The following is a 24526-nucleotide window of genomic DNA, read 5'->3' on the forward strand; positions in this document are numbered from 1 at the left end:
CCCTCCCGCCCCTGTCGCGACAAGCCCCGCCCCGCCCCTGTCGCGACAAGCCCCGCCCCGCCCGCGCGCAGCCCAAGCCCTCCCCGCCCTCCCGCCTTTCACTTTCGATTCGCGGGGCTCCGCCCCCACTCTGACTGACAAGCGGGAGAACCAATGGCTGCCCGGCGCGCGGGCGGTGCCGGCCAATGGCGGCGCGGGGCGGGCCCGCGGGCGGGGCGGTGGCATGGCGGAGCGGGCGCTGCAGCGGGAGTACGTGTCGCAGCTGGCGGCCCGCGCGGCGCAGGGACAGCTCGCGGCCTGCGCCGACCCCGCGCTCAAGGCCCGGGCGCGGCGGCTGCTGGGCCCGGGGCGCCGCGGGGCCCTGGACGTGCGCGGCGTGGCCGAGCGCTGCCGGCGGGCGCGGGGCGGCCGCGCCCTGCGCGACCTGCTCAAGGCGCTGGAGCTGCTGGAGCTGCTCTGCGTCAACCTCCTGCTGTGCCCCTGGCGCCGGGAGATCCGCTCCCTCAAGGTACGGCACTGCCGCCCGCCCCCCCGCGGCTACGAGGCCGCTTCCCCGGGCCGGGGCTGGCAGCGGCACCCGAAGGTGGGAGCGGGGCCAGGGGCACATGCAGCCCGGGACAGGGAGCGGGGCCAGGGGCACATGCAGCCCGGGACAGGGAGCGGGGCCAGGGGCACATGCAGCCCGGGACAGGGAGCGGGGCCAGGGGCACATGCAGCCCGGGACAGGGAGCGGGGCCAGGGGCACATCCAGCCCGGGACAGGGAGCGGGGCCAGGGGCACATCCAGCCCGGGATAGGGTGCCCAGCACGGCTGCTCCGAGGTGTCCATTGGCCTTCACAGGCCATGTCCTCGCTGAAGCCCTGAGTGCTGACCAGCTCCGGGGGTTGGGAGCGGAGCCCCTCGTTGTGGTGAGGCAGCAAGGAATGTAACAGCTACTCCGAAAGGCTTTGCCTTTCATCACACTAAGCTGTGACCAGAATCTGCCTATAAGCAGGGGTGTTTTTAGCCCTGGCCGTCTGCAGTAGCTTGGGGCCAAAGGCAGGTGAGCCAGTGCCTCTCTGGTCCCTGATCTCTGCTCAGAGCCTACAGCTGGTGCAGCGGGCAGGGACAGCCCCTTGGAAAGAGGAAATGCTGCTGGATTTTGCAGCAGGGTGGTCACGGTTACCCCACTTCCCCAGCACACTGAGCACGTCTCATTGCCCAGAAGACACAGCCATCTTCACACATCCCAATTTTAAACAGACTCCCCAGACACCCAAATGCAAACTTATTGCCCCTGCTTTGGCAACAGGCGCGGGTGAGAAAAAGCCATTTCTTTGATTCTTCCTGCATTTAGGTCTCACCTGGGGATTTTCAAACAGCTGTAAATTCCGGTTCTTTTCATTCATCTCCCTAAAACAGGGTAAAGCATAAGATAGTCGGGTCTACACTTAGTGGGTTCAGCTTTTCCTACCACAAGAATCCTAGGCTGCATTAAAATTAAACTTTGAAGACCACTGTGGGCAACCCAAAGTGCAAGACAGCCTGCTGCAGGCCTGAAATAATTCTACTGCAAGGCACAAGTTGGAGCACAATCAGGACCTTGTGCATGTCGAGATTTGATTAAAAGCTACTGAAATACATGGAATAGTATTTCCCGTGTCCTGCCTCTCACCTGCTCTGATGTCCCTGCAGTGCCTGCAGCTGCCCCCCCCTCCAGAAGGAACAGCAGGTGGGGAGTGCAGGGCACTGTTAACAGATTTATCTGAGAATTATACTCTGGCCATTCTGGGGGTCAGTTTTGTTCTCCTGAATCTCCTGCTTGTGACACCAATGCTCAGGGGTCAGCCTTGGTCTGGCCCAAGCTGGGCAGCCCGAAAACAAGGTATCCCACTCCTGGAAACTCTGGTTTTGCATTCCCACCTCTGGTCTCTTCTGACCTGCCAGGAGCTGCTCATGCCCAGCTCAGCATAGTCTCTCCTGTCGCAGGGTTTCAGACAAAACCAAAAACCACTTCCATGTCACAAACTAGGACTCGTGCCTGGGGTAGCTCTAAAACCAAGCAAACACTGAACAGTTTTTCAAGCTGTTGCACAGCAGCAGCATTTTACTGGTGTTTTGGAGACAGCTTGTGCAAAAAGAGGTGTTTGAACAATACTTCTGTTAGAATAGTTTCTCTTCAGAAAGCTGCTTTTAGAAATGGCAGTTTAATTTAAGGGTAGCAAAGTTCACAGCAGGAGTCTGAACTGCAGAAAAAGAAAATGTTACAGACTTGTCCCCAGTTCAGAAATGGGATTCACAGTGAGTGCATCATGTCTGTTTCTTTAGGAAAATACCTCAGTGATTCATTCTATGAATCTGTTTGTTTCAAAAGCTTACGTTCAGTAGAACACAAAAGGTTTGTTTCTGAGTTTCTCTAGTTTGACTAAAATTATTTCCTTACTCTCTTGTTTTTTGAATACTGGTACTCTTAGCCAAGACCCCAGCAGGTTTAAACTGGCACAGCTTCACTGGAACTGGTGTGCTGTAGCAAAGCCACAATGCTCGAGAGGCTGCCAAAACAGTGCTGTTAGAAAAGCCTCGCTCACTGCAATTCAAAACTTAGACTTGTAGAACATGTCTTTTTGAAAGCTGTAAGCAAATCTTTAAGTATTTTTGATCTTTAGGACATCAGCTGTTTCACATTTCCCTGCACCCTTTCCCCCAGTGTTCACCAGCTTTTCCATGCTGTTGTTGTTTCCAGACCTTCACTGGGAATTTTGTGTACTACATCCAGCCAGTGCTGCCAGAGGACATTGTGAAAGCAATCCTGGAGAAAATAGGGTATGTTGCAACTACAGCAACAGAGTTTTCACTTGTCAAAAAGAGAAACAATGAGGAGATGAAGCAGACTGCATTTGAGATATTCCTGGCAAGAATCGAGTGTGAGGCCATCCTGGAGATGACAAATGAAGAAACACATGGCACTTCAGAGAAGAGCTTGCAGCAGGGAACACAAACACCTGGGCATCGAGGAGAGGAGGATGAGGAACATCAGACACTCCAGAGAATAGACACTGAAAGTCTGGGAAATGAAGGGAGCAGTGAGACACCTTTGTGCCTTGGCCCCCAGCAGAAGCGTTCAGCTCCCTGTGCTGCATCCTTTGAAGCTGCTGGGAGTGTGAGGATCACGGGGGATGTGGCTCAGTCAGCAGCTGCTGCATCCCCCGGCAGCCTCCAGCAGCACCAGAGGCAAAGCATCGACACCGCGCATCTCCCGGGCAAGGGCTCGGACAGTGAGGACTTCCTGATCAAATACAGTGACATTGTCATAGCACAAACACCGATCTTCAGTGAGAGTCTCTCTCCAAAGGCTCTGGAGAAGGAGCCAGGAGCCAGGCTGAGTGAGGAGTGTGCCTTGGCAGGGGCTGCAGAGGTGGCTGCACGAGCGCTGGGGCCTGCGCCTCTGTCCCTGGGAGCCAGCGGCCCCCCAGCCTTTGCCATGTTTGCTGACAGCTCCTGTGACAGCAAAACCGCCTTGGAGTTTGAAGCTCCAGGAGCCTCAGAAGGCTCAATTGAAGCAGAAATTGATGATGCCATAAATTGCATAGACCCAGCCCCTGGTGATGAGCCCACTGAGCTGAAGTCTCTGCCCTACAAGGACTTTGCCTCTGCCCAAAACTGCAGTGTCCCCAGGGAAGAGGACATTTGTGAGCTGTCTTTAACCTTCACAGAACTACAAATCAAGGATGCTCAGGAAGAACTAACGTATCCGGTAGAGGAAAGTGGCCAGCCTGAGGCAGTGGCCTACGCAGGAACAAGTGACAGGCATGTTAGAGAATTCAGTCGCTCCCAAATGAAACATACGTACCTGACTGATGCTGAGCTGCACAAGAGAGCAGTGTCACACCCTGAGCCACCTTCAGGTCTGTGCTGTACTGCTGGGCACACAGAGGATTCCACTGCTGGTTCTGACAGCAAGAGACTGTTCATGGATCCTGCTAGGGGACACCCAGCTTCTGAGTGCTTCAGGCATGTCAGAGAGCCCCCCAACCTCACCTACATCCCCCCCCAAAGCATTGATGTGCGGCCCTCACATGGGGGCAGGAGGGGCCTGGGGCAGCCTGCAGCTGACTCTGCTGGAGGCAGGGAAGGGAAGCTGGAGCACTGTCATTCCCAAGAGACTGACAGCCAGGAGCCTTATGTCATCATTGATAGAACCGAGCAGGCAGTGCTGTGCCATCACACCTGAGTCTGTAGTGCTTTATCTGTCATTACCTGGGGGAACTGTCCTCTCACCTGTGGCCTTGATCCTGTTGTCAGGGAGACGATTTGCTTTGTCACAACAGTCCTAAAAAAACCCCAAACCACATCACTGCTTTGGGACAGTAAATAGCAGGAGTTACACAAATTCCTAATGGTTCCTTTTGCAAGGAAACCTGAATGGTCACCTTTTTAAAGGGTAGGCAAACCTCTATAAATTTAAATCCATTTAATTATCAGTCAGATTCCTTCTGGCTGTTCTTAGTGCCAGACAGGTTTCTTCAGCTGGGCATCCTACTTCTCTTTTTTTCCTTCACAAACCTATTCCTGGAATACTCTTCCAGTACAAGGTAAATTCTTCTAAACTGGAAGAAGTTTAGAAATGCCATACTGGACTGTACTCCTTAACTCTCTGCATTCCTTTGAAGCTGTGTCTGAGCTAATCTTCCTCCTGACTTCAGTTGAAAACAAGTTTAGGAAGTTTGATAACATTCCTTTAGCTTTAAAGAGGGAAACAGCTCTGTGAACACTTGGTTTTGTAGAGGCATTGACCTGTGTTACAGGTTTTATATCTAACCAATATATAACCATTTGTTACCAAAGTATTTTGTGGCCACCACCACAATTTCCAAGAGAAGCCTTGAGCATTGTAACTGTTCACTGCCACCAGCAGAGAGAGATCCAGCTACGGCTGCCATTTCCCTTGCCCCTGCTCCTGACACTTAATTCTGCACAGAATTTTTCTGCAGGCTGGTTCACCTCACTAAAATGAAGAGAAAAAAAAAATCTCATTCTTCACCATTTTAATTGCAGGGAAAAAAAAATCTGCTCAAGAGAATGATCCCAGTGAGCAGCAGAGGCAGGATCAGGGATACCCTGCAGGTGGGAGTGCTGTGTGGAAAGCTTGGGAGTGTTGGATCAGCTGGAAGCACTGAGAGTCTGTGTCACACACAGCTCTGAATTCATTCATTCATTTCACCTTGCTGCTGTGCTTAGGCACAGTCTCCAGTGCTCTTTATACAAATACCTCCAAGGGGTGTCAGAGGGTGATGCTCAGCAGCAGGACAAGGAGCAATGGCCATAAACTAAAACACAAAAATTTCATCCCAACATGAGGAAGAACTTGTTTTCCTGGAGAGGACAGAGCCCTGGAGCTGATGCCCAGGGAGGCTGTGGAGTGTCCCTCTCTGGGACATTCCAAACCTACCTGGACACGCTCTTGGGTCACCTGCTCCAGGTGACCCTGCCTGGACAGGGCTTGGACTGGGTGACCTCCAGAGCTCCCTTCCAACCCTAAAAATTCTGGGATTCTATGATACACTTGTTACCTAGAAAGACACTTTAATACTGCTTCAGGTAGCTTTTTCAGTAGCACTGAAATGTGTGCTGGTTTGGCTGGGGTAGAGTTAATTTTCTTCACAGTGGCTAATATGGAGCTCAGTTCTTAATGCTAAAAAATGCCTTTCCTGTACAGTTAAAATATTAGCTGAAACTAGTTTTGTATTAATTGTTTATAATTGACTTTCATCCCAGAAAAAAAATCAGAGGAGCACACATGGATTAGACTAGAAAAACCTCAGGAACTAAAACATAAAGATTTGCTTTTTGAAGAGCTAATGGTTGAAATTCTGTCATTCCCTGATTCCAGCAGTGTAGGAGAAACAGAATTTGCTCAAGGTAACACCAAGGGGCAGGACTGCCTTCAGCTCTGGGTGGGCTTGTGAGAAATGGGTGTTAGGAACAAAAAGCGTTCACAGGGCTGTGTCCTGACAAGCAACAGTGGCATCCTTTGGGCTGTAAGATTCTCTGTACTAAACCATAAAGTGACATTTTCTGTGCTGTGCAAAGTGTATGTCCATAGTGAAATTAGAATCAAGAACAAACTGCAGATGACTGAGCTTCAGAGGTATAGAACTATTTCCAAAGAAATCGTTCTTTTGGACTCTTAGAGAAGTAAAAGTTTTGGAAGTTTAACAGAAGGTATCAAGAATAACTGGTATCCCCCTACAAAGGAACTGCAAGAGGTAAGATAATTATTTAGCATACAAAATCTTACTTTTAAGCTGGAATATTAAAGGTTTACAACAGAGCAGTAGAATGGCATTCCTGGAATCACAAGCTTTAGTACCAGCTTAGTACTTCACTAGGAAATGCTCTTTCTGTGCACTTATTGTTATTAAGTTGCAGTGATTTAGAAAAGAAACAGCTGATCAGACGGGAATTACGGGACAGGAGCTGCGGTTCCTGACTGGGTGTGGTTCTTCCAGTGCAATGGGTTTTAGGCAAACCACAACCCTACAAAAGCAGCACCATCAGATATTGTTGAAAAGCCACCTAACTGAATGTTTCTATCCTGCACAAAGTGCCTGACAAATGTCTGTACAAAGTGATCAAAGTGCTGTTGAAGCCTTGCTTGTTTCAGCTGAACCAATCAAAACTGGTAGGGGGAAAAATACATTCTGTACTTCTGGGATCATTGCCTTAAAACTACCCAGAAAATCAGTGTGAGAGCAGTCCGAGTGCTGCAGTGAAAGGATTCCCTTGAAGGCAGCACCCAGAGGGTAAAGCACAAGTGAAAGGCAACTCAGCAACTCAACCTTCCTTTGGCAAGTCCAAGAATGAAACCCCACTGGTTTTCTGTACTCTCCAAATACTTACAGGTCATAATAAACTGATTGTTACATAAACCCAAAAAAACCCACCTGTGTTTCTCTTTATAAAAATAAGTAAAATCAAAGAATGCAGACCAGTTAAGATACCAATTAATTCTAGGATGTTTTTAGAAACATTTGAAAAGAGTAACAAACACAGTCCCATGTGCCCTGTATTTTCACTATTCCTCAGCTCAGCCAGAGCAGGGCTGGGGTTCTCATGAACTCAAATAAAATAAGCTCTCTATAAAAAGCTAGCTGAAAAAACCCTCAGGGCCATTCTGCAATCACTGACAAAAACTGTGGGTTTTTAATTTTTTTTTTTTTTGCACTGAATTCAGTGGGACTACCAATGCACAGTTCTCTTCAGAACTAAGCTATATTGTGATGTCCTGTAGAGCAGAAACAACTTCCTGAATTCAATGAAGTTGCATTAATGTGGACAGGATCAGAGCAAAACACCATTTCAAACTGGTAAGATCTGCTTAACAAAGCTACTTTAACTTGATGCACTTCATTTGCTGCCTCCAATAATAAAATAATGAACATCCCACCTCTGGTATGAAGTGTGTAAAGCCTGGGCACGAAGGAGTGAATGCCTTGCTGTGCCTCAGGCACCTGATGGCCACTCTCGATGTGCCTGGAAAGGGGAACAAAGGAGCCCAGGGTAGGGCAGCACCTTCCTGGAGCCAGATTCCTGCTCAGGTCCATGGTGCCTACACAGCACAGGAGCACGAGTGGGCAAGAGCCAGATGGACACTGAAACCACCCAGGCCTCAGAATGCCCCTTACTCCTGCCAGGGAGGCTCCACCCAAGGGCTCTGCATGGCCCTCAGAGCTAGAGCTGTCAGGAGGAACCATTTCCCTGGGGAGGGATACAGCTGTTCCCATGCCAAATGGAATGTCTGCAATCCTCTGAACCTTTTGTTTGGTGGGTACCACCCCAAGGGATCAAGACTGAACACTGATCTAACTGTGGACATCAAAATTCCAACATCAGAATCCCAACAATCCAGCCTCGTCTGTGAGATCTTTCCACTGCCTACTCTTACCCTTGCCTTCCATACTTTGTGCTATTTTTGTACCTGAATAGAAAACCCAAAGAGCTGCACCCCGTCTCTCTAGTGCAATTCAGTTGTTAGAAAATCACAGAATTACTGAGGTTGGAAAATACCTCGGAGGTCCTTGGGTCCAGCCTGTGACCCAGCCCTGAGCACCGAGTGCCACGCCCAGGCTTCCCTGGAGCCGCAGGGGCCATCGTGGCTGCAGTGCAGGGCCCGGCCCTCGCCCGTGGGACCTCATGGCAGTGCCCTTGGCACACCCACCCAGCCTGGCCAGGGCCCCCAGCAGAGCCTTCCCATTCCTCCCAAGGGGTATCACCCCAATTAGCTGAGGGTCAGCTCAGTGCCCTCCTCCAGACCATCAGAAAAGGTTAAACAGGGCTGTTCCCAGCATGGATTCCAGGGGATCCCATTCCCACCACCCTGGGCCCGGCCATCAGCCAGGTGCCATCCCAGCCAAGCTGGGGCCGCAGCTTCTCCAGGAGATGCCGTGGGAGAGGGGCTCAAAGGCTCTGCCGAGTTCCAGGGAGACACATCCACAGCCTTTCCCTCCCTCACCAGGAGGGGCACCTGGCTGGGGAAGATGAGGTGGGCCAGGCAGAAGCTGCCCTTCCTAAACCCAGACTGGCGGGGGCTGATCCCGTGGCGATCCCGTGGTTGGTGAGCCCGTCCATGCCCTGTGCTCACACTCAGGAGGATCTGCTGGGCCCCAGGGCCAGGCTGACAGCTCTGTCATAAACAAACCTCCCTCGTACACAGCCTGGCCCTTCAGTCTTGCTTCAGCCCGATTCACCCCAAGGGGGTCATTAAGAGAAACCTCAGGTACCCTCCCTCAGAGGGACGCTGTAATAAACCATTTATTTCAAATTACAAAAACAGGGTTGTCTTTGGAGGAAAAAAAAAAAAAAAGAAAGTAAAGTTAACTCTAGGAAGCAGCAGTGAGGTGGGAAATGAGGGAAACAGCCACATTTTAGCTGAACAGAACTGACACAGTAAAGCTGATGGAAAACCTAAAAACACAAAGGGAATTGATTCACATTCTGCTCCTAACTGGTACCTGATCATTTCAGAGATGTAAGTCCACAGCATTTTACAAAGCATAGTGCAAAAACAATACCCATTATATTTAAATATTAAAAATACCAACTCAGACTTTAGTAGCTGATTTCTGATACAACAGCCACAGGCTTCTATAAACAGTGTTGTCTGTTAGCTGGGTTCAGTATTTGGTCCCGGTTTTCTTCATACTTCTCTATCATTTTCTGCATGTCATGGTCAGCTCCAATAACCTTGGAGAGAAGAGGATGAACACTGGCAATAACTGACACCATAAAACTTGGTTTCTTTTGAGCAGAACAGAACAGGACTACCAGTGCAGCCAAAATGGGATACTCCTATGGATTTGCCCAAGCTGCTTTCTGCTGGCAATATGGCATTCCCTGAAAAGCTCCACAGCTGATCCTGCAAGCAATCCCAGTGAACAGCCCTTCAAATTCCAATGCAGAGATGGCAGACCCCACTTTTGTGCTATACACCAACAGCTATCATGTTTGTCTGAGGTTGTCCTTCTCCAAAGGTTATCAGAAAAGCAGATTTATTTACTTTTACCACTAAACAATGCTCCTATTATTTGGAAAGCACAATTACCCACATGCCTAATTGGTTATAATAAAAATAATACTCACAAGTACTGGGCAGGAAACTTCAAACAGTGCACGTTTAATGAGCCACTCTTCATAGAGCTCATGAATAGCTTCTAAATATTCCTAGAAAAGAGGCACTGGAATAATACAAATGCTCAGGGATGACACACACATTGCAATCTTTATCCATTGGGAAGTAGTTAAGAGACACATATGAAAGCCTGCAGCAAATATCTTCCACTAACAAAAAAAAAAGCATCAGAAGGTTTTTGAGAAAAATTAATTCCCAGTACAAAGTTTAACTCCAGGAAGACCTCAAAGACACAGCTTACAGGAGCACAGGGCTCTCAGCTCCTCTTAAGATCAAGCAACCGTGATTCTCTCCCACAGGTAAAATGTGGCTCAAGATTTTACAGGAAAAAAAAATGCAACAAAGTAAGGACAAAAAGGGCAAGGCTGCAAAGAATATGTATGGGAGGCACTTTCTGTTTCAGTACATTTCCCTAGAATTCCCAGCTCACTGTCTCATAACTCAATTTCCTCTAAAAGCTCTCCTGCCTGTCATGAACTGGCTTTTTTCTTCATGGAGACCACTTCACATTGCTCATTTATAACTGCTCCCCTCCTCTTCAGCAGAGCTGCAAAATAACACAAGGGTTCTTCAAATCCATGACAGGAGGATTTATTCTCAAAATTTCACATGGCCCAAAATTTAGCTCTTTGCACAGATCTTCAACTGACGATTGCTTCTCCTGAGCCACCCACCCAGAGCTGCAGAGGGAACTGCATTCATGTCTGGTCAGCCTTCTTTAGAAGCCTGCTGGCATGAGGGGCCATGCTGTGAATTGGCACAGAAATCACCGTTCCATCAGCACAGTTTGTTTTAAAGCAGATTCCCAAGCTCACCGTTTTCAAGGAGCTGCTTCCTTTCAGCCACAGCAGAGACACTTCTCATGCACAAACATCCTGGGGGGAGCAGACAGCAAAGTGCCCACGGAAACCTCAGCACCTGCAAGCCCAGGCACCCATGCTACTCCTGGGTGCTTTTGATGGTACAAAGGCAATTGACTTTTCCATCCCAGAGAAGATTACCAGTTGATTAATGCTGCACCTAAAGTCAGCTACAGTGCACTGATTACTACAGCAGAACACCTGGGAGACTCAGCGTGCATGACAGCTCATTTTTTAAAAATAAATCTAAATTCAATATTCAGGGTTTAGTTTGCAGTGGAAACAGCTGCACCACATTCTGGCAATATACTCAGGATACAATTTTAGTATTTAGATTGGAATCATTCTGTTTTCAAAGCTCCTTGTAATCACATATATCAGAGGAACTCCTTACCAGAGGAATGACTTTTTCCTCTTCCCTGCATCGTGTCTTTAGCCTCTCATAACAAACTTTAGGAGATGTCTGCAAATAAACTGCAGGAACAAAAATGTTAATAGTTATGTTCAAGGATCAGCTTTAAAAGCAAATAAGAAACTCACTTCACAAACTATAGAAGGGAAGGATCCTGGCTTGGGTACCACCACTGGACCTCCCCTTTGGCACCACCCAACCCAAGAACCACCCACAAACCCAAGCTGATGGTGGTCACTTTTATACTGAATAATGTGATTATTTATGAGCCAAGAAACAAGAATTATTTTTTTCTCCCAGAAAGGAAACCCCCCCACAAACACAGCCCTCCAGACCCATCAAGATGTTACCTATCAAATCAACTGAAACATCAGTGTTGTTCTGGATCCAGTCAAACCATTCACTCAGGACAGCATAATCCACCTCTGGCATTTTCCCACTGAACAAACACAAGAGGCATCACTCACTGAGCAGCATGAAGAGATCAACTCCAGACTCTCATTTTGCTCACCTGACCACAATCCCTCCCCATTGACTCCAATATTTGTGAAAAGAAGCCCATGCAAACTGAAGGCCACATAAACCATTGTTTATAAAACAGAAAGACCAAATCTTTTCATTTTTTTTTAAAGTACTCAATGGTATTTATTGCTCAGGTTCTCTGTATCAGCATCAGTTCAAATCTGTCCCAGGGCATGTCACCAGAAGGGCTGGATTTACTGAGCAGCACCAACAATTCCTTACAGAAGCCACATAAAAGGCAGTAAAAATATAATGTCAATGTGTCAATAAATTTACTCCCACTGTAAGAAATATTTGTGGAAAGAGTAGTGAAATACTCAATATGCTTAACTCTGAACTCAGAGCACAGAATGCTGAAGAAAAATGTCCCAAAGTTATCTCAGCAACAACAATAAAGTATCAGACAACTCAAGTAAAAGGGAGTTACTGAGGACATGTTAAGAATCACATACTATGTTTTTATTAGTATATCAATTTTCACTTATTACCATATTCCTGAGTTGCAAATATTACTAATTTTACAGTATCCTCTCTTCAAAACTGGTGACAGTAACACATACTCCATACTCTTTCCTAAACGCTTCTGCAATAGAAAAAAATTTAAGAAGACGGAGTTGGGAGGCTCCTGTGCTCTCCAGCTGAATGATTAAGACCAGTTAGGCCATTTTAAATAAAAGGACTGAAGAAAAATATTCCACAGATTTCTACACCAGACCCCTGGCAACTTGCTTTGATCACTTGCAAAAGTGAGCAAAAGTAATACAGATATTTCCCTAGGAATGGAAAAAAGCAAAATCCCTGCTTGTGCCACATCCCATCTTCATCTGCCATCCAGAAATGGAGTAACACTGCTCACTGCTCTTCTGGATAATCACATCAATTTTGGGTAGCAGGGATCTACATCAGCCAAAGTCTTACTGTGCAACTTTTCTCCAGGATAGATGGGGAAAACAGGAAGGCTGAAAGGAACTGGAAATAAGAGAAAGCTCCACTGTTCTTACCGTAAAAGACAAATACATCCAAGTCAATTCTGCATTGACCTGCCCTACAGACAGCACGTCTTTGCTTTCATTGGGTAATCCTAGGAGGACTCTGGCTCAAGATCCATAAAGATACAGGTCCATAAAAGGCACAAAATGGTGTTTACATTTCCAAAGTTTGCTGGCATTTGGCTCCTACCAAGTCAGGTTTTTACTGCCTAAGTCCAACATGAACAGAGTGAGTTTCTATCCAAACCAGTGATGGACTCAGAGGAACAGTGAACTGCAGTGCTCACCTACAGCACACCCTGCACACTCATGTGCACACACTTAAGACTCACCTAACACAGTCAGACTAACTAATTTTTAATGTGTCACATAACAGCTACTTTCATACATTCCTCAATTATTCCTTCTTTTATTAATAATCCTTTTACACATCCTTTTCTTTTGGCTTGCTGTTGGTACTATCAGCTGCCTTCTAGCTTGCTGTAACAAAACAAAGCAATGATGCCTTTTTTTCAACATTTAAAAAGTGCAGAAGCCACAAAACATCTTAGATGCCCTTCAAATTGTTGTTATTATTTACTCACAGTGTTGCCACAAACAGATTTAGACTCATAGCAACTAAGTCTTTAGGAAAAAAAACAGTTTTTCTACAATGAAAAAAGAAGCCAGTAACTAAAAATGAGGATATTCCAGGCTGCTTGCACTGTGTGTGGACTGGGATGAATAATAACTTCCAAAGGCTTTCCCGTGGCAGAGAGGTGCTCGTGCAGCATGGGTGACACCTTCTGGCACAAACTGGGGTTTGTTACTGTTCCAGTCCCTCAAGGCCACTGAAAAATCCATTAAAACCCATGTGTCACATACACTCCTCGACAGAAATTCAGCCCTCCAAACAAACAAACAAAATCCTGATTCCCACACTATTTCAGTTAGTTTGGGACAGGTGAGTTATACCTAGGGCAGTTAGGTGTAACTGTTATAATTGTTCTTTCTTTACTCACAGCCTACCAAGGCTTGCAGTCTATTTTGATCCTGTCAATCCTGATTCTGAGCAAGAGCACAGGACTTGAGACCCTGCTTGCAAGAAATGCCAATCCTGGATGCCAGGCTGGATAACACTGCCCAGTTCTCTACCTCCCACAGTCTTATTCTTCCTATCTTTGTGGTTTTTTACCTGTCCAGCATGTGCTTGATTCAAGCAAGGTTTGGGCATTCAGCTGAAGAGCCAGTAACTTCAATAGATGGTGTCTAAATAATACTGAGTGCTCAATACTCAGGAGCACTGCTGAAAAATGTTTTCCAGAGTCCTACAGGAAGTGGGCAGCACAGCCCATACCAAACACACTGCCACTCCAACACAGAACTGACAGATTTCACAGGCCCCTTATATGCACATTACCAAGGGAATTAGCATTTGATTGGATATATATTTAAAATAATGAATCCAAGAAAGTAAAGCAGAAAACCACATGCCATACCTTCGATAGAGGTTTTCCACAAAAATGTGTTTTGCACTGTGAATCGACCGCTCCATCATCCTTATGGGGGAAATCTGCAATACAGAACTTGACTCTGTACATTTTCATGCTTGTTTCTTTTCACACTCATATGGCACATAAGAAATACAATTTTCAGATCTTGTGAGAAACAAACTTACCAAGAGGGTGGGAACCACAAAGGAAACAAGGACTCCTGATCTTACTCTGCTTTGTTTTTCAGACACCAGTTCAAAGCCAAGTGCTCAGCATTCAGCTGAGCAGTGGAAGGTAACTCAGGGTACAAAAAAAGCAGCATTCCATTTGGGATCTGCAGTGCAATGGGAACTATTGCTCCCCAAAGTGCTGCTCCATGCCATGCATTGCTGGGTCACAGCACACAGCTGACATCAGACATTCAAGAACGGAAACAGGACTTTTAAAAGAAGTAAATGCAGCTGACAGAGCCCTGGCCTCAGCCAGCCCTGCTCATGTTCTACCAGTGCAGGGAGAAGTTCTCCACTTCATGTTGGAGCAGGGAGATCTTCTGACACTCCTGGGCCTGGCAGAGTAACTTCTCACCCAGGTTTCTGCACATTAACAAAAATGGCTCCAGCAAGGCTCAAATGACAAAAAAGCTCAGATTGAAATAGAGGGAAATCCTCAGGAATTCTTGAATGAGCTTCTTCTCCAACAGAACAGGATTTTGATTGTCTTGGAAAAACACCTCTTCCAAAAACCTAATGATTATATGTGCCACTTTCATATTTGGCACTGCCAACAGTTTGCCCTGACACAAAAACTGAGAAAACAGAACTTAAGAACAATCAGTAAAATATAAGCATGGCATCTAAGACAGGTCTTGTAATCAGGGAATGGAAGACAGCATAGAATGTAACAAAAGATGTTTGAAGGAGAAAAGAATGAAGAAATCTTTATAAAAATGTAGGATGTGAAATTTAATATTAAAAAAAGACAAAAAATACAAGAAAGAAAGGGTGTCAACCACCTGAAAAAGGAATAGAAAATGGTAGTGGAAGTATTTTGCATAAACGGAAGAAGCAATGGCTAAATTTGTACTAGACAGCATGAAGCAGTACTATGAATTCTAACAAGAGACTACTGGGTGTTTGCCAAAGATTCGAAATAATGAAATTACACACAGTCACTGACATGAAATGAGGAAAAGATTTGTGCAATCCTAGCCCTGGAGGGTGTGCCCAAAGAGCAGGATCAGTTTGGGGAAGTTGTGAGCAGGCAGGAGGCAGAGGTTTTATCCCCAGAGCACACGCTGAGCACATCAATGTCTGCACCACAGAAACTCCTACTCACTGCAGGAACAAAGAATGACTGCACACAAGCATCCTAACTCTTGAATACAATGTTAAAAGGATTTAGCACTCATAACCACATCTAATTACTTGTAAAATTTAAAAAAAGTTTCCTTACCATGGGCCTGGTGTGCTGCTCCAGCATGGTCAGCTGGACATAGGTCTGCAGAGTTATCCCCCACCTTGATGCATCCTGGTACATTAAGCCCTGGGGTCAGAGATGGAAGCAGGACAGATGGACATTTGTTAGGACAAACAGCACAACAGGAAGTTGGGTATTTAGGAAACTTTCCCCACAACAGCATGGCTCTAAGAAGTGTGCTAAAACAGCTGACATCAGGTTTGACCAAAATGATCATTTGCTCTCCACAATGGAGATGCAGAATTACAGCCCTGTCCCTACAGACACTGAGTGGGAGGCTGGCTGAACTCAGCAGGAATTAGTTACTCTGCACATGGAACAGTCAGAACCAAGTAATGAAAAAAAACTACCTACTACACTATTTTTGTGCCCTGACAGACCCTCAGTGCACCCAGTGCATCCAGAAATCATACAGGGCTCTGAGTATGGTCTGGGCCTCAGAAAAGGTGTCCTTTAACACAGGCTGTTCTTTCCAAAGGATCCTCACAGCAGCTCTCAGGCAGCTCCACTTTCTGATTGCTGCAATTCCACACTCACATAGAACTAAAAAGCAACAACTATCCTGCACAGCAGGGAAAGGATCTCGCTCAAAACAAAGCATCATTCAGTGTCTTTTGGCTGAGGTGACAAGTTTTAAGACAGCAGCAAAGCTTCAGCCCACAGGTCTGACCTTCTGCTTTACTCCCTGCCAAGATCAGACTTTCCCACTGCTCCAAGGCTGCTGTGGCGTCACGAAACACATGCCCCACCCCTTTACTAACAATCAGAAAGGCATCAGCAACTCCTAGGAGGGAGAATTTACTGTTCCAGAGGGCCTGTGCTAACACTGGTGGTATTTAACACATGTCAGGGCAAGTATGGCTTGGGGTGTGTCCACACTGCAGATTGCAGAGCCTGAGCACAGACCCCTGCCTCAGCCACAGTGGGGTTTCTGCAGAGGGACTGAGCCCCAAGCACAGGGCTGACAGCAGGGACCACTTCCAGCATCCCAGCAAGGCCAGTGTGCAGCTGCAGCTGGGACCCAGGGACATCCTGGGGGGAGCAGTTCCAAAGAAGCCTCGGCCACCCAAAAAGACAATGGAAACCCTCAAATCCTCACTAGACTGAATTTTCCTTACCTGCAGCAGCCACAGGATCACAGATTCATGCAGGGTTAAAGAGCTGGAATGGACCTTAAGGATCATCCAGTGCCCCCCCCTGCCATGGGCAGGGACACCTTCCACTGTCCCAGGCTGCTCCAAGCCCCAGTGTCCAACCTGGCCTTGGGCACTGCCAGGGATCCAGGGGCAGCCCCAGCTGCTCTGGGCACCCTGTGCCAGGGCCTGCCCACCCTCAGAGGAAAGAGTTCCTTCCATACATCCAACCTAAACTACCCCTCTTTCAATTTGTCCCCTTTCCCTCCTGTGCTGTCCCTGCAGTTCCTGAGGAATTGTCCCTCTCTGGGTTCCCTGCAGCCCCTCAGACCCTGGAGGAGCTCTGAGCTCTCCTCACAACCTTCTCCTGTCCAGGCTGAGCAGCCCCAGCTGGCTTCCCAGGGGAGGTGCTCCAGTCCCCTCAGCCCCTCTGTGGCCTCCTCTGTTGTTCCAACAGTTCCATGTCCTCTTTATGTTGGGGGCTCCAGAACTGTTCACAGATCTCCAGTCAAACAACATTAACTGACAGATCCACCCCTCACCTCACCTCACCTCCTTCCCTTCTTTGAAACAGGCACAACAAGCACATTTAGAAACAACTGCCACACTCAGGGCTTACCTTCCTGGGAATTGCTTTAACTCACCCCACTGGACACACAGTCCTGGCCAAAACCACATTTTATATAGTGTTTCTATTACATGCATGTCTTAACCACAGTAGCTCTTTTGCTTTGTGGAGCTTTAGTTTTTGCTGTGCGAGATTTAGATCATACCTTTTGTAGCAGTTTTGCTGGCTGATAAAAAGCCATCATACATGTCTTGCTAAAAGAACAGTCACTGTAACTGCAGGAATAATTTCTGCCACTTACCAGGATATTATGACCTCGAACATTCCTCCACTTGGTCAAGGGTTCCTTCAAAACCTGGTTAAAAAGAATTACTCCATGTTAAATACATCTTAGATTCAAAATACTTAATGTGACCCTACAAGTGTACAACTATTCTTAAGGAATACTTGTGCAGTAAATCAGAGCATTCAGAACTTGAAATTGGAAAGCTTATGACACTTAAAAAAACAGCACTGAATTCTGTCACACAAAAGGTACTAATGAACACTGCTAAAAATAGAGACATGTTAATATCCAACATCTACTTATAAGCCTGAAGAGAATTTTTTTTTTAGTCAAAATCAGTGCCATGTAAAGGAAAGAACAGCTTTGCAGAGTACTTAGCATTTCAATGACAAGTCCATCCCCTCACAAATTAACTTCTCAGAAAGTAACACTTGTCAGCAGAGGATCAGACTGCTACCACATTCGTTTTCATTTTATTTTTGTGCTCTAACAAACAAAATATATTCAAATCTTTTACAAAATGAATCAGAAAAGCTTCTACCCTGAATAGGTAAAATCACAAGAGACCTGCCAGGTTCAAACAGGGTCTAAATCTACAATAATACTGTAGAGTCAGGCCTAGGAATATCTCATCAGCCTGGGAACTTAAGTAGCTACTTTAAAACGCTGCACTGTATGCAAATTAAAGTCTGTTATCCTTTGGATTAATAGTTAATTACTTCATAAGGACAACTGCTGTTAAATTACCAAATAACATTTAGCAACCCAGCATTTCTATGAGGACTCCTAAAACTTATTGCCAAATGTGTTGCCAGGTCTGTTGGGGAAAGCATTAATATCTGTTGTACAAGAACAATTGTTCACTGAGGTTTGACCTTGATTTTGTTTAAAATGCAACAAGCCTGCCCTTCCCCTAACCTGGTTCTAAGCAACATGAAATCAAATACCAGATCAGTCTACGAAATCTCCTGAAACAGTTCTAACAGATTTTCCTTTTATTAAAAGAGCCATCTATTCACTGGGATCTCTGTTACATGGCATAGGTATTTTTACATAATAATTCTTTACTTTGCTTTTACCAGACCCATCTAAGATTTCAGTGACATGAAATGGCAAACAGGCAAGTCCAAACATGCCCATGCTCTGTGGGTTGCTGTTATTTTATAAAGGCACAAACACTGATTCACAGGTTTTTCTGGTATTTTGGCATCCAGTACATACCATATGTGATCTACATTTCTCAGCTGCAATTTGACTGTAGAAAGTTGGGGTGGTGCCCCAGCAAGCCCCTGGCTCAGCCCCTGCTGCTCCCTCCTCTCACACCCAAGGACATGTTGGATCTAAGACAGGCAGCTGCTCAGTGAGGGAAATAAGGACAAAGAAATGTGCATCCAGTACCTCAATGCTGGTAGTCTGTGCAAAATAATCCAAGCATGTTGTTTTTCCACTGGCAATGTTGCCCTCGATACAGATCTGGTGAAAAGCAGAGTCACTTTGAGACCCACTCTGTGGCAGAGCAGTGACAGTGTGTCAGAAACGCTCCCCGCCCATTCCAACATGCCAGCTCCCCACGCTGGGAGCAGATTATTGCATGGGAACCGTTTGGAGGCTGTGACTCTCCCAGACCACCACTTTTTCCCTCCCTGCTACCCCCACAGCCAGCCCCTGTCTTGCTTCCAGCTTTCTTCCCCTTCCCAGGGGTTCCAGAGGGTCAGCTGCTGCTCCCCACTCTGCCACAACCCACCTCAGAGACCTGACTCCCAACTTCAAATAAGTGCCAGCTGGAGTAGTAACTTCAGCATCCATTATATAGATAGCTTAAATCTTAAGAGGGATCAGATTTTTATTTTCAGAAACCTAAACAACTGAAATAAACTAAGACACAACTGAAATAAACTAAGACAATTTTTTTTCAACTGTCTTAAAATAATTTATAGCCGGGGGTGTTACATAAGGCGATGGCAAGGCTACACATGCAAGAGTGAACTGCCACCTGTCCTGACACAAGCCCTCACAATTTTGCACAGATCTCCCACAATTTTACTACATTTTTCAGAACTAGACCAGCGTAGCCTTGCACAGTGTACAACCCAGTGACAGACCCACCACTACACAGTGACACAGCTATGGCCTACGGTTGCCATTACACACACACTCAAATTGTAATGGAATTACAATGAAAGAAGCTGCACTTCTTACTTGGTTTTCTGAACAAAATGCAAATACTTACAATTCTCTTTCTAGCATCTTTTTTTATCAGATGCTTATCTAGAATGGAAATAAACAACAGTTAAATCAAAGCGATTTTCATAACTTAGTTATACTGAGTCTCTTAATGTGAGACCCTCCAGGCCAGTTTTAGGTTCCCTATGTTCCCTATGACTTAATATGGCTATTTTCTAAATTATCAGCCTTCAAGGTTTTCGGTAATTATTGGATCATGTAACAGACACACTGTGGCACCGACTGACCCAGATTTAGCCAAAGTTCTCCACTGTCCCTGACACTGCCAAGAGTCTGACGGTGAGTGCTCACACTTTCACCAGATTTCTGCTCCATCTGCTGCTCCTCAGTGGGTCTGCACAGGGGAAAAATGAATTTTGGAAAGACCAGCTGGAGCAGCCCCCACTGGCCTCACAGGCCCGGCGGGGTAAGGGTGAGGATTACAGAGCAGCTCCAAAACAAGCAACTTACACCTCAGAACAGCGGTAAAAAACCTGTCCAAGCAAGGTGAGCTAACAAAACCCGTCAACCCGTCACCCAGCCAAGCACAGCAGGAAGGCAGGGACGGACTGGGCGGTCAGCCCCGCTCCTGCTGCCCCAAAGCCGCTCCACAGCCCGACCTGGCTCCTGCTCCCCCGGAGCCGCTCCCGGGTCTGACCCCGCTCCTGCTCCCCCGGAGCCGCTCCAGCGCATCCCGAGGGCTCGCACGAAGCCGAAGCCGGGCCCAGGGGCGGCCGCCCGGCCCGGCCCGGCCCGTCCCCGCGGTTCCGCCCCGCACTTACGGTCGGCAGCGGCGCGGGGCCCGCCCGCTGAGGGGCCCGGGACGGCAGTGCCCGCGCCCCGCCGGCCCCACGCCCAGGCCGCGCCCCGCCGCCACATGGCCCATCCCCGCTGCCGCCCGGCCCGCACCGGCCCGGCTCCGGCCCGCCCCGGCCCTTCCGCCGCCGAGCCATCACTTCCTCCGCCCCGGCGCTCTGAGGCGGGGCTGGTTCAGCGCCGGCGATGGCCCCGGTATCACCTGCGGGATCAGCCCCGGCATCTCCCCGGCTCCCGGCGTCGTCCCGGGGTCCCGGTCCCGCCGCGCGCCGCCCGGGCCGCTCGGCCGCCATGGCGCGGCTGGAGGTGGACCGGGCCTTCCCCCGCTCGGCGCGGGGCGCGCTGAAGATCGCCCGCACGGTACGGCCGGGGGCGGCCCGGGGCCCGCGGACAAGGCCCGGGCCCGCGCTGACCCCCGTCCCGTCCTGTCCCGCAGCTGGTGGCGCTGGCCGCCCTTCTCTGCTTCGTGGCCTCGGGCGCGCACGGGGCCTACACGGCGCTGGCCGGCATGGAGACGGTGATCACCGTCCTGTTCCTGCTGCTCTACCTGCTGAGGCTCGACGCGCGGATGCGGTGCCTCTTCTGGCCGCTGGCTGTGAGTACCCGTGGGCTCCGAGTGCCGGGGTGCTCTGGCTGTGAGTACTGATGGCTGTGAGTACCCGTTTCCCCGGCCGTGAGTATTGATGGGCTCTGGGTACCAGTGTCCCCTGGCCGTAAGTACCAATGTCCCATAGCTGTGGGTACCAATGTCCCATAGCTGTGGGTTCTACTGTCCCCTGGCTGTGGGTACCAATGTCCCATAGCTGTGGGTTCTACTGTCCCCTGGCTGTGGGTACCACTGTCCCCAATGTCCCCGGGCTGTGTGTATGGCTGTCCCCAATGTCCCCTGGCTGTGGGTACCACTGTCCCCTGGCCGTGGGTATGGCTGTCCCCAATGTCCCTTGGCTGTGTGTATGGCTGTTCCCTGGCTGTGGGTATGGCTGTCCCCAGTGTCCCCTGGCCGTGGGTGTGGCTCTCCCCAATGTCCCCTGGCTGTGGGTCCTGCTGTCCCCTGGCTGTTGCGGCTGCTGGCTGTGAGCACCAGCAGGCCTGTGACCAGGAGGGATCACCTGTCCCAGGGGCTGTTGTCAGAGGCTCAGTGATTGTTTCTGTACAGGTAAGGCAAGCCCCAGTGTTCTGTGGAGGCTGAGGCAGTTTCTCTAACAGAGCGTTCTGTTCCATCAGTTCCTGGAGGGCTGCTGGATCTGATGACAGCCCCACCCAGCACAGGCACTGTTTGCCTCGCTGTGTAACACCTTCACATCGCAAATTAGTCACACACTTTCACTCAAATACTAACAAGTTCTCCTCTTACCTCCCTTTTGTACGTGTATTTGCTGCTTCTGTCTCTCAGGTGTAGCCAAGTTGCAAAAATTTGATGCAAAAGCAACAGAAGAAAGATAAAACAAGGAACTTTTACTATAAACACTCTTTTCGTGATCAAACCACTGGGTGTCAGTGTCCTTTCACACAGCTATTGCTCTAACTCTGTCTTCATGGCAGTCCAGCTGTTTTCAACCATCCTTTCTGTGCTGGGAGCTCTCCACTCTCTCCTTCAGGCCTGTATTTCAGAATAAATATTTTGCTTCCACTGGCTGTTTCAGGATATTTTCAACTCGATGATTGCAGCGTTGTTCCTCCTCGTTGTGGCCTTGTTTGCAATAATAATCAAGACCAACAAGGGAACATTGGCTGGAGGAGTAAGTAGGAGCATTGTTCATGAATTTCAGTTCCGAGAGTGCAGTGATTTGAACCTCTTAGTACACTCACGTTGTGGTAGGACCATACAAACAACTGTCTTGGAAGAACACTCTCAGCAGTAGCAAACAAGTTACATCCAGTGCATCTCACTAAAAGAAAATAATCCTCACATCACTAGTAATCTAAAGATGTCACAGGACTTAGGAATTACTGCAGAGAAGTACTGAAACACTGAAAATTTCTGGAGTTTTTAAATAACCTACATTTGCTACCATAGCTTGAAATCCTAGGTGGGAGAATCCCTAGCTCTTTTAGGACTAGCCAGTTTGGTTACTACTTGAGAAAAAATGCCAACTGTCCTAAAAAGAGTTGAAACTTTTTAACAGACATGCTGGTACCTCCCTCCTGGTGTGTACATTGTTTTTTCTGATACACACTGAGGAATTATGTCAGTTAAAAAGGAGTTTTGTTCATACTATGATTGCAAGAATTTTGTGTTCTTAAGATGAAATCAGTTTAATAGTTTGAGTAACTGGTATTTTTAATTCAAATGGCAATTAATGTAATTAACCTTAATAAACAATAAGGACGGGAAGAAAACCCCTCAGTTGTGAAAGTCTCTAGAGGTACAAGATAAGCTGAACTGTGACAAGGAACCAAAAGAAACCTAAAAGCTGCCACAGAGCTCTTTCAAACACCGCTTAGGGATGGTGAGGGAGAAAGCTGATGGCTTCACTGGCAGTGGCATGCTAAGCAAAAAGGAGACTTTCTGATAGAGTGACTATGCTGAAATAGAATTTATATTCTCAGTTGTGAAGTTCACAGAAATTAAAGGTGGGAGCAGGAGACTGAGCAGCTAGCTGGGAACACAAGTTTGGGTGGAACATGTGACATCTTCAGTGCTGGAAGGAACAGAATCACCCCCCGCCTGTTCTCCTGGGGCACAAACTGCCTTGAGCTGTGCTCTCCCAAGAGCTCTCCCGAAAATAACTCCCCTGATCAGATAATGCAGTGCTTGCATAAAAAACCCCAGTGTGCACGTGGGATGGGGCTGAAGGGCCGGAGCTGAGTGAGTTAACTCAGTGGCTTTTCTGCAAACACATTTTTCCAGTTACTTTCCTGAGGTTGTCTATTTTTTAAATAATTTAGTACATTTTCTTAAATTTGGAATATGTTTCCCCTTCAGAGGAGAAGAGCATTTTCCTGCTGGGCTTGTTTCTAGGAATACTGACTTTCCCTTGACTTTTCTCAGGGCCAGCCCCATTAATTAAGCAGCACTTAAGGAGACAGAAGGGCTTTCATTTAGGATAAAAGCATTGTCTGGCATAATGCAGCATTAGCTTAGCTTTCAAGGAGAGCACCACACTACCTCCAAGGCCTGACAGAAACATCAAACAGAGCAGGCTGTAGACAGCTCTCTGAAAGCCTGACGGGATGTAAATGTGGGTGTTATTTAATTTATCAGCTATCTCAAATCACACACATTTTTAAGGCCAGAAACTAGTATCTGGTTACTGATGAGTCACTACTACAATAAAAGTTCGAGACTGATTGGGAGAACTAATTTCATGGTAATTTTTATAGGTGTTGGGTCTTATATTGCTTGTTCTCTGCATTGTCGACGTGGTTCTTCTTTGGAAGAAGATTAGCCATGATAAAGCAAGAGGAAGGAGTGCTCCTGCCAAATAAGAATGACATGTTAGTGAGAGAATGAGTTCTCCATTCTGTTTTCCCATTCTCTTTTAAAGAATTTGTGTTTTCATGTGCTCAGTTTTGAATTTCCTGTGCACTGATGTTTCTGCAAGTATCATTCATAAGGTTTTGTACTTTTCCAAATGCAGTTTCAGCGTTGCAATTTCACCAGTTAAAGCTTGAGAGAAAGTTGTCGTGTTTTTCTAAACTTATGTTTTTACCTGTATGAAAATTATTTTCATGGTTGTCTTTCTCTAATAAAAAGAAAATACAAATGGGTTTAAGTGCATTATTTAATCTTATTTATTTACTAAGTGTAAAAAAGTACATTAGAGTAAATGTACCTTTTAAAGTAAAGTAAAAATGTAATGACCCAGTAACCATCCTTTGGAAATATTTTCTTGTGCCATGCGTATTTCACGTTAAAGCGTTCGCCGAGGCATTTGGATCCTGAAATTTCAGCCTTGAACGGGGTTTGGGCTGGGTGAGCTCCGGCGGCCCCTTCCATGCCCAGCGCCCGGCTGTGTTCAGAGTGGCAGGGACAAGAGGCCGCCTGGCTCCCCGCAGCCGGTCCCGCAGCACAGCTCCATTGTCCCGGGGCTGGGGGCGGGCGCTGGGGCCGCCCCCCACAGCTGGGGATGCTGAAACTTTTTTTTCACGTTTCCGCAGT

At 47.4% G+C, this 24526-nt stretch overlaps 3 protein-coding genes across 5 annotated transcripts; 2 read left to right on the top strand and 1 right to left on the bottom strand.

Annotated features, from left to right (window-relative positions):
• Window positions 1–218: 218 nt before the first annotated feature.
• On the top strand, window positions 219–6918 carry LOC119705398 (spermatogenesis-associated protein 2-like protein). Its single transcript, XM_038147740.1, has 2 exons — window positions 219–508; window positions 2723–6918. Exons 1-2 carry the CDS (start codon window positions 224–226, stop codon window positions 4208–4210), a joined length of 1773 nt encoding a protein of 590 aa, XP_038003668.1. The 5' UTR covers window positions 219–223; the 3' UTR covers window positions 4211–6918.
• TK2 (thymidine kinase 2) lies at window positions 4223–20529 on the bottom strand. 3 transcript variants are annotated; one of them, XM_038147742.1, is made up of 10 exons: window positions 20391–20529; window positions 19616–19653; window positions 18784–18858; window positions 17401–17454; window positions 15375–15464; window positions 13929–14002; window positions 11290–11378; window positions 10922–11001; window positions 9619–9699; window positions 4223–4309 (listed from the first exon to the last, which is right to left on the bottom strand). In XM_038147742.1, the coding sequence occupies exons 1-10, from the start codon at window positions 20485–20487 to the stop codon at window positions 4223–4225; spliced, it is 765 nt and encodes a 254-aa protein (XP_038003670.1). In that variant the 5' UTR covers window positions 20488–20529. The 3 variants fall into 3 exon arrangements, with proteins under 3 accessions (XP_038003670.1, XP_038003669.1, XP_038003671.1); XM_038147741.1 differs by lacking the exon at window positions 4223–4309 and adding an exon at window positions 8828–9222; XM_038147743.1 differs by lacking the exons at window positions 4223–4309; window positions 9619–9699 and adding an exon at window positions 9716–10414.
• LOC119705402 (chemokine-like factor) lies at window positions 20379–24135 on the top strand. Its single transcript, XM_038147747.1, has 4 exons — window positions 20379–20784; window positions 20861–21019; window positions 22068–22163; window positions 23749–24135. Exons 1-4 carry the CDS (start codon window positions 20611–20613, stop codon window positions 23851–23853), a joined length of 534 nt encoding a protein of 177 aa, XP_038003675.1. The 5' UTR covers window positions 20379–20610; the 3' UTR covers window positions 23854–24135.
• The last annotated feature ends 391 nt before the right edge of the window (window positions 24136–24526 follow it).

The sequence above is a fragment of the Motacilla alba genome, chromosome 11 (assembly GCF_015832195.1).
Source record: "Motacilla alba alba isolate MOTALB_02 chromosome 11, Motacilla_alba_V1.0_pri, whole genome shotgun sequence".
Classification (NCBI taxonomy): domain Eukaryota; kingdom Metazoa; phylum Chordata; class Aves; order Passeriformes; family Motacillidae; genus Motacilla; species Motacilla alba.

Coding starts and splice junctions, on each gene's coding strand:
- LOC119705398 (XM_038147740.1), top strand. CDS start 224: ATGGCGGAGCGGGCGCTGCAGCGGGAGTACGTGTCGCAGCTGGCGGCC. Junction 509..2,722: donor GGGAGATCCGCTCCCTCAAG/GTACGGCACTGC, acceptor TGTTGTTTCCAG/ACCTTCACTGGGAATTTTGT.
- TK2 (XM_038147741.1), bottom strand. CDS start 20,487: ATGTGGCGGCGGGGCGCGGCCTGGGCGTGGGGCCGGCGGGGCGCGGGC. Junction 15,465..17,400: donor TTCGAGGTCATAATATCCTG/GTAAGTGGCAGA, acceptor CTCTGACCCCAG/GGCTTAATGTACCAGGATGC. Junction 11,379..13,928: donor GTGGAAAACCTCTATCGAAG/GTATGGCATGTG, acceptor GTGTTTGTTCAG/TGGGAAAATGCCAGAGGTGG.
- LOC119705402 (XM_038147747.1), top strand. CDS start 20,611: ATGGCCCCGGTATCACCTGCGGGATCAGCCCCGGCATCTCCCCGGCTC. Junction 20,785..20,860: donor CGCTGAAGATCGCCCGCACG/GTACGGCCGGGG, acceptor CCTGTCCCGCAG/CTGGTGGCGCTGGCCGCCCT. Junction 22,164..23,748: donor AGGGAACATTGGCTGGAGGA/GTAAGTAGGAGC, acceptor TAATTTTTATAG/GTGTTGGGTCTTATATTGCT.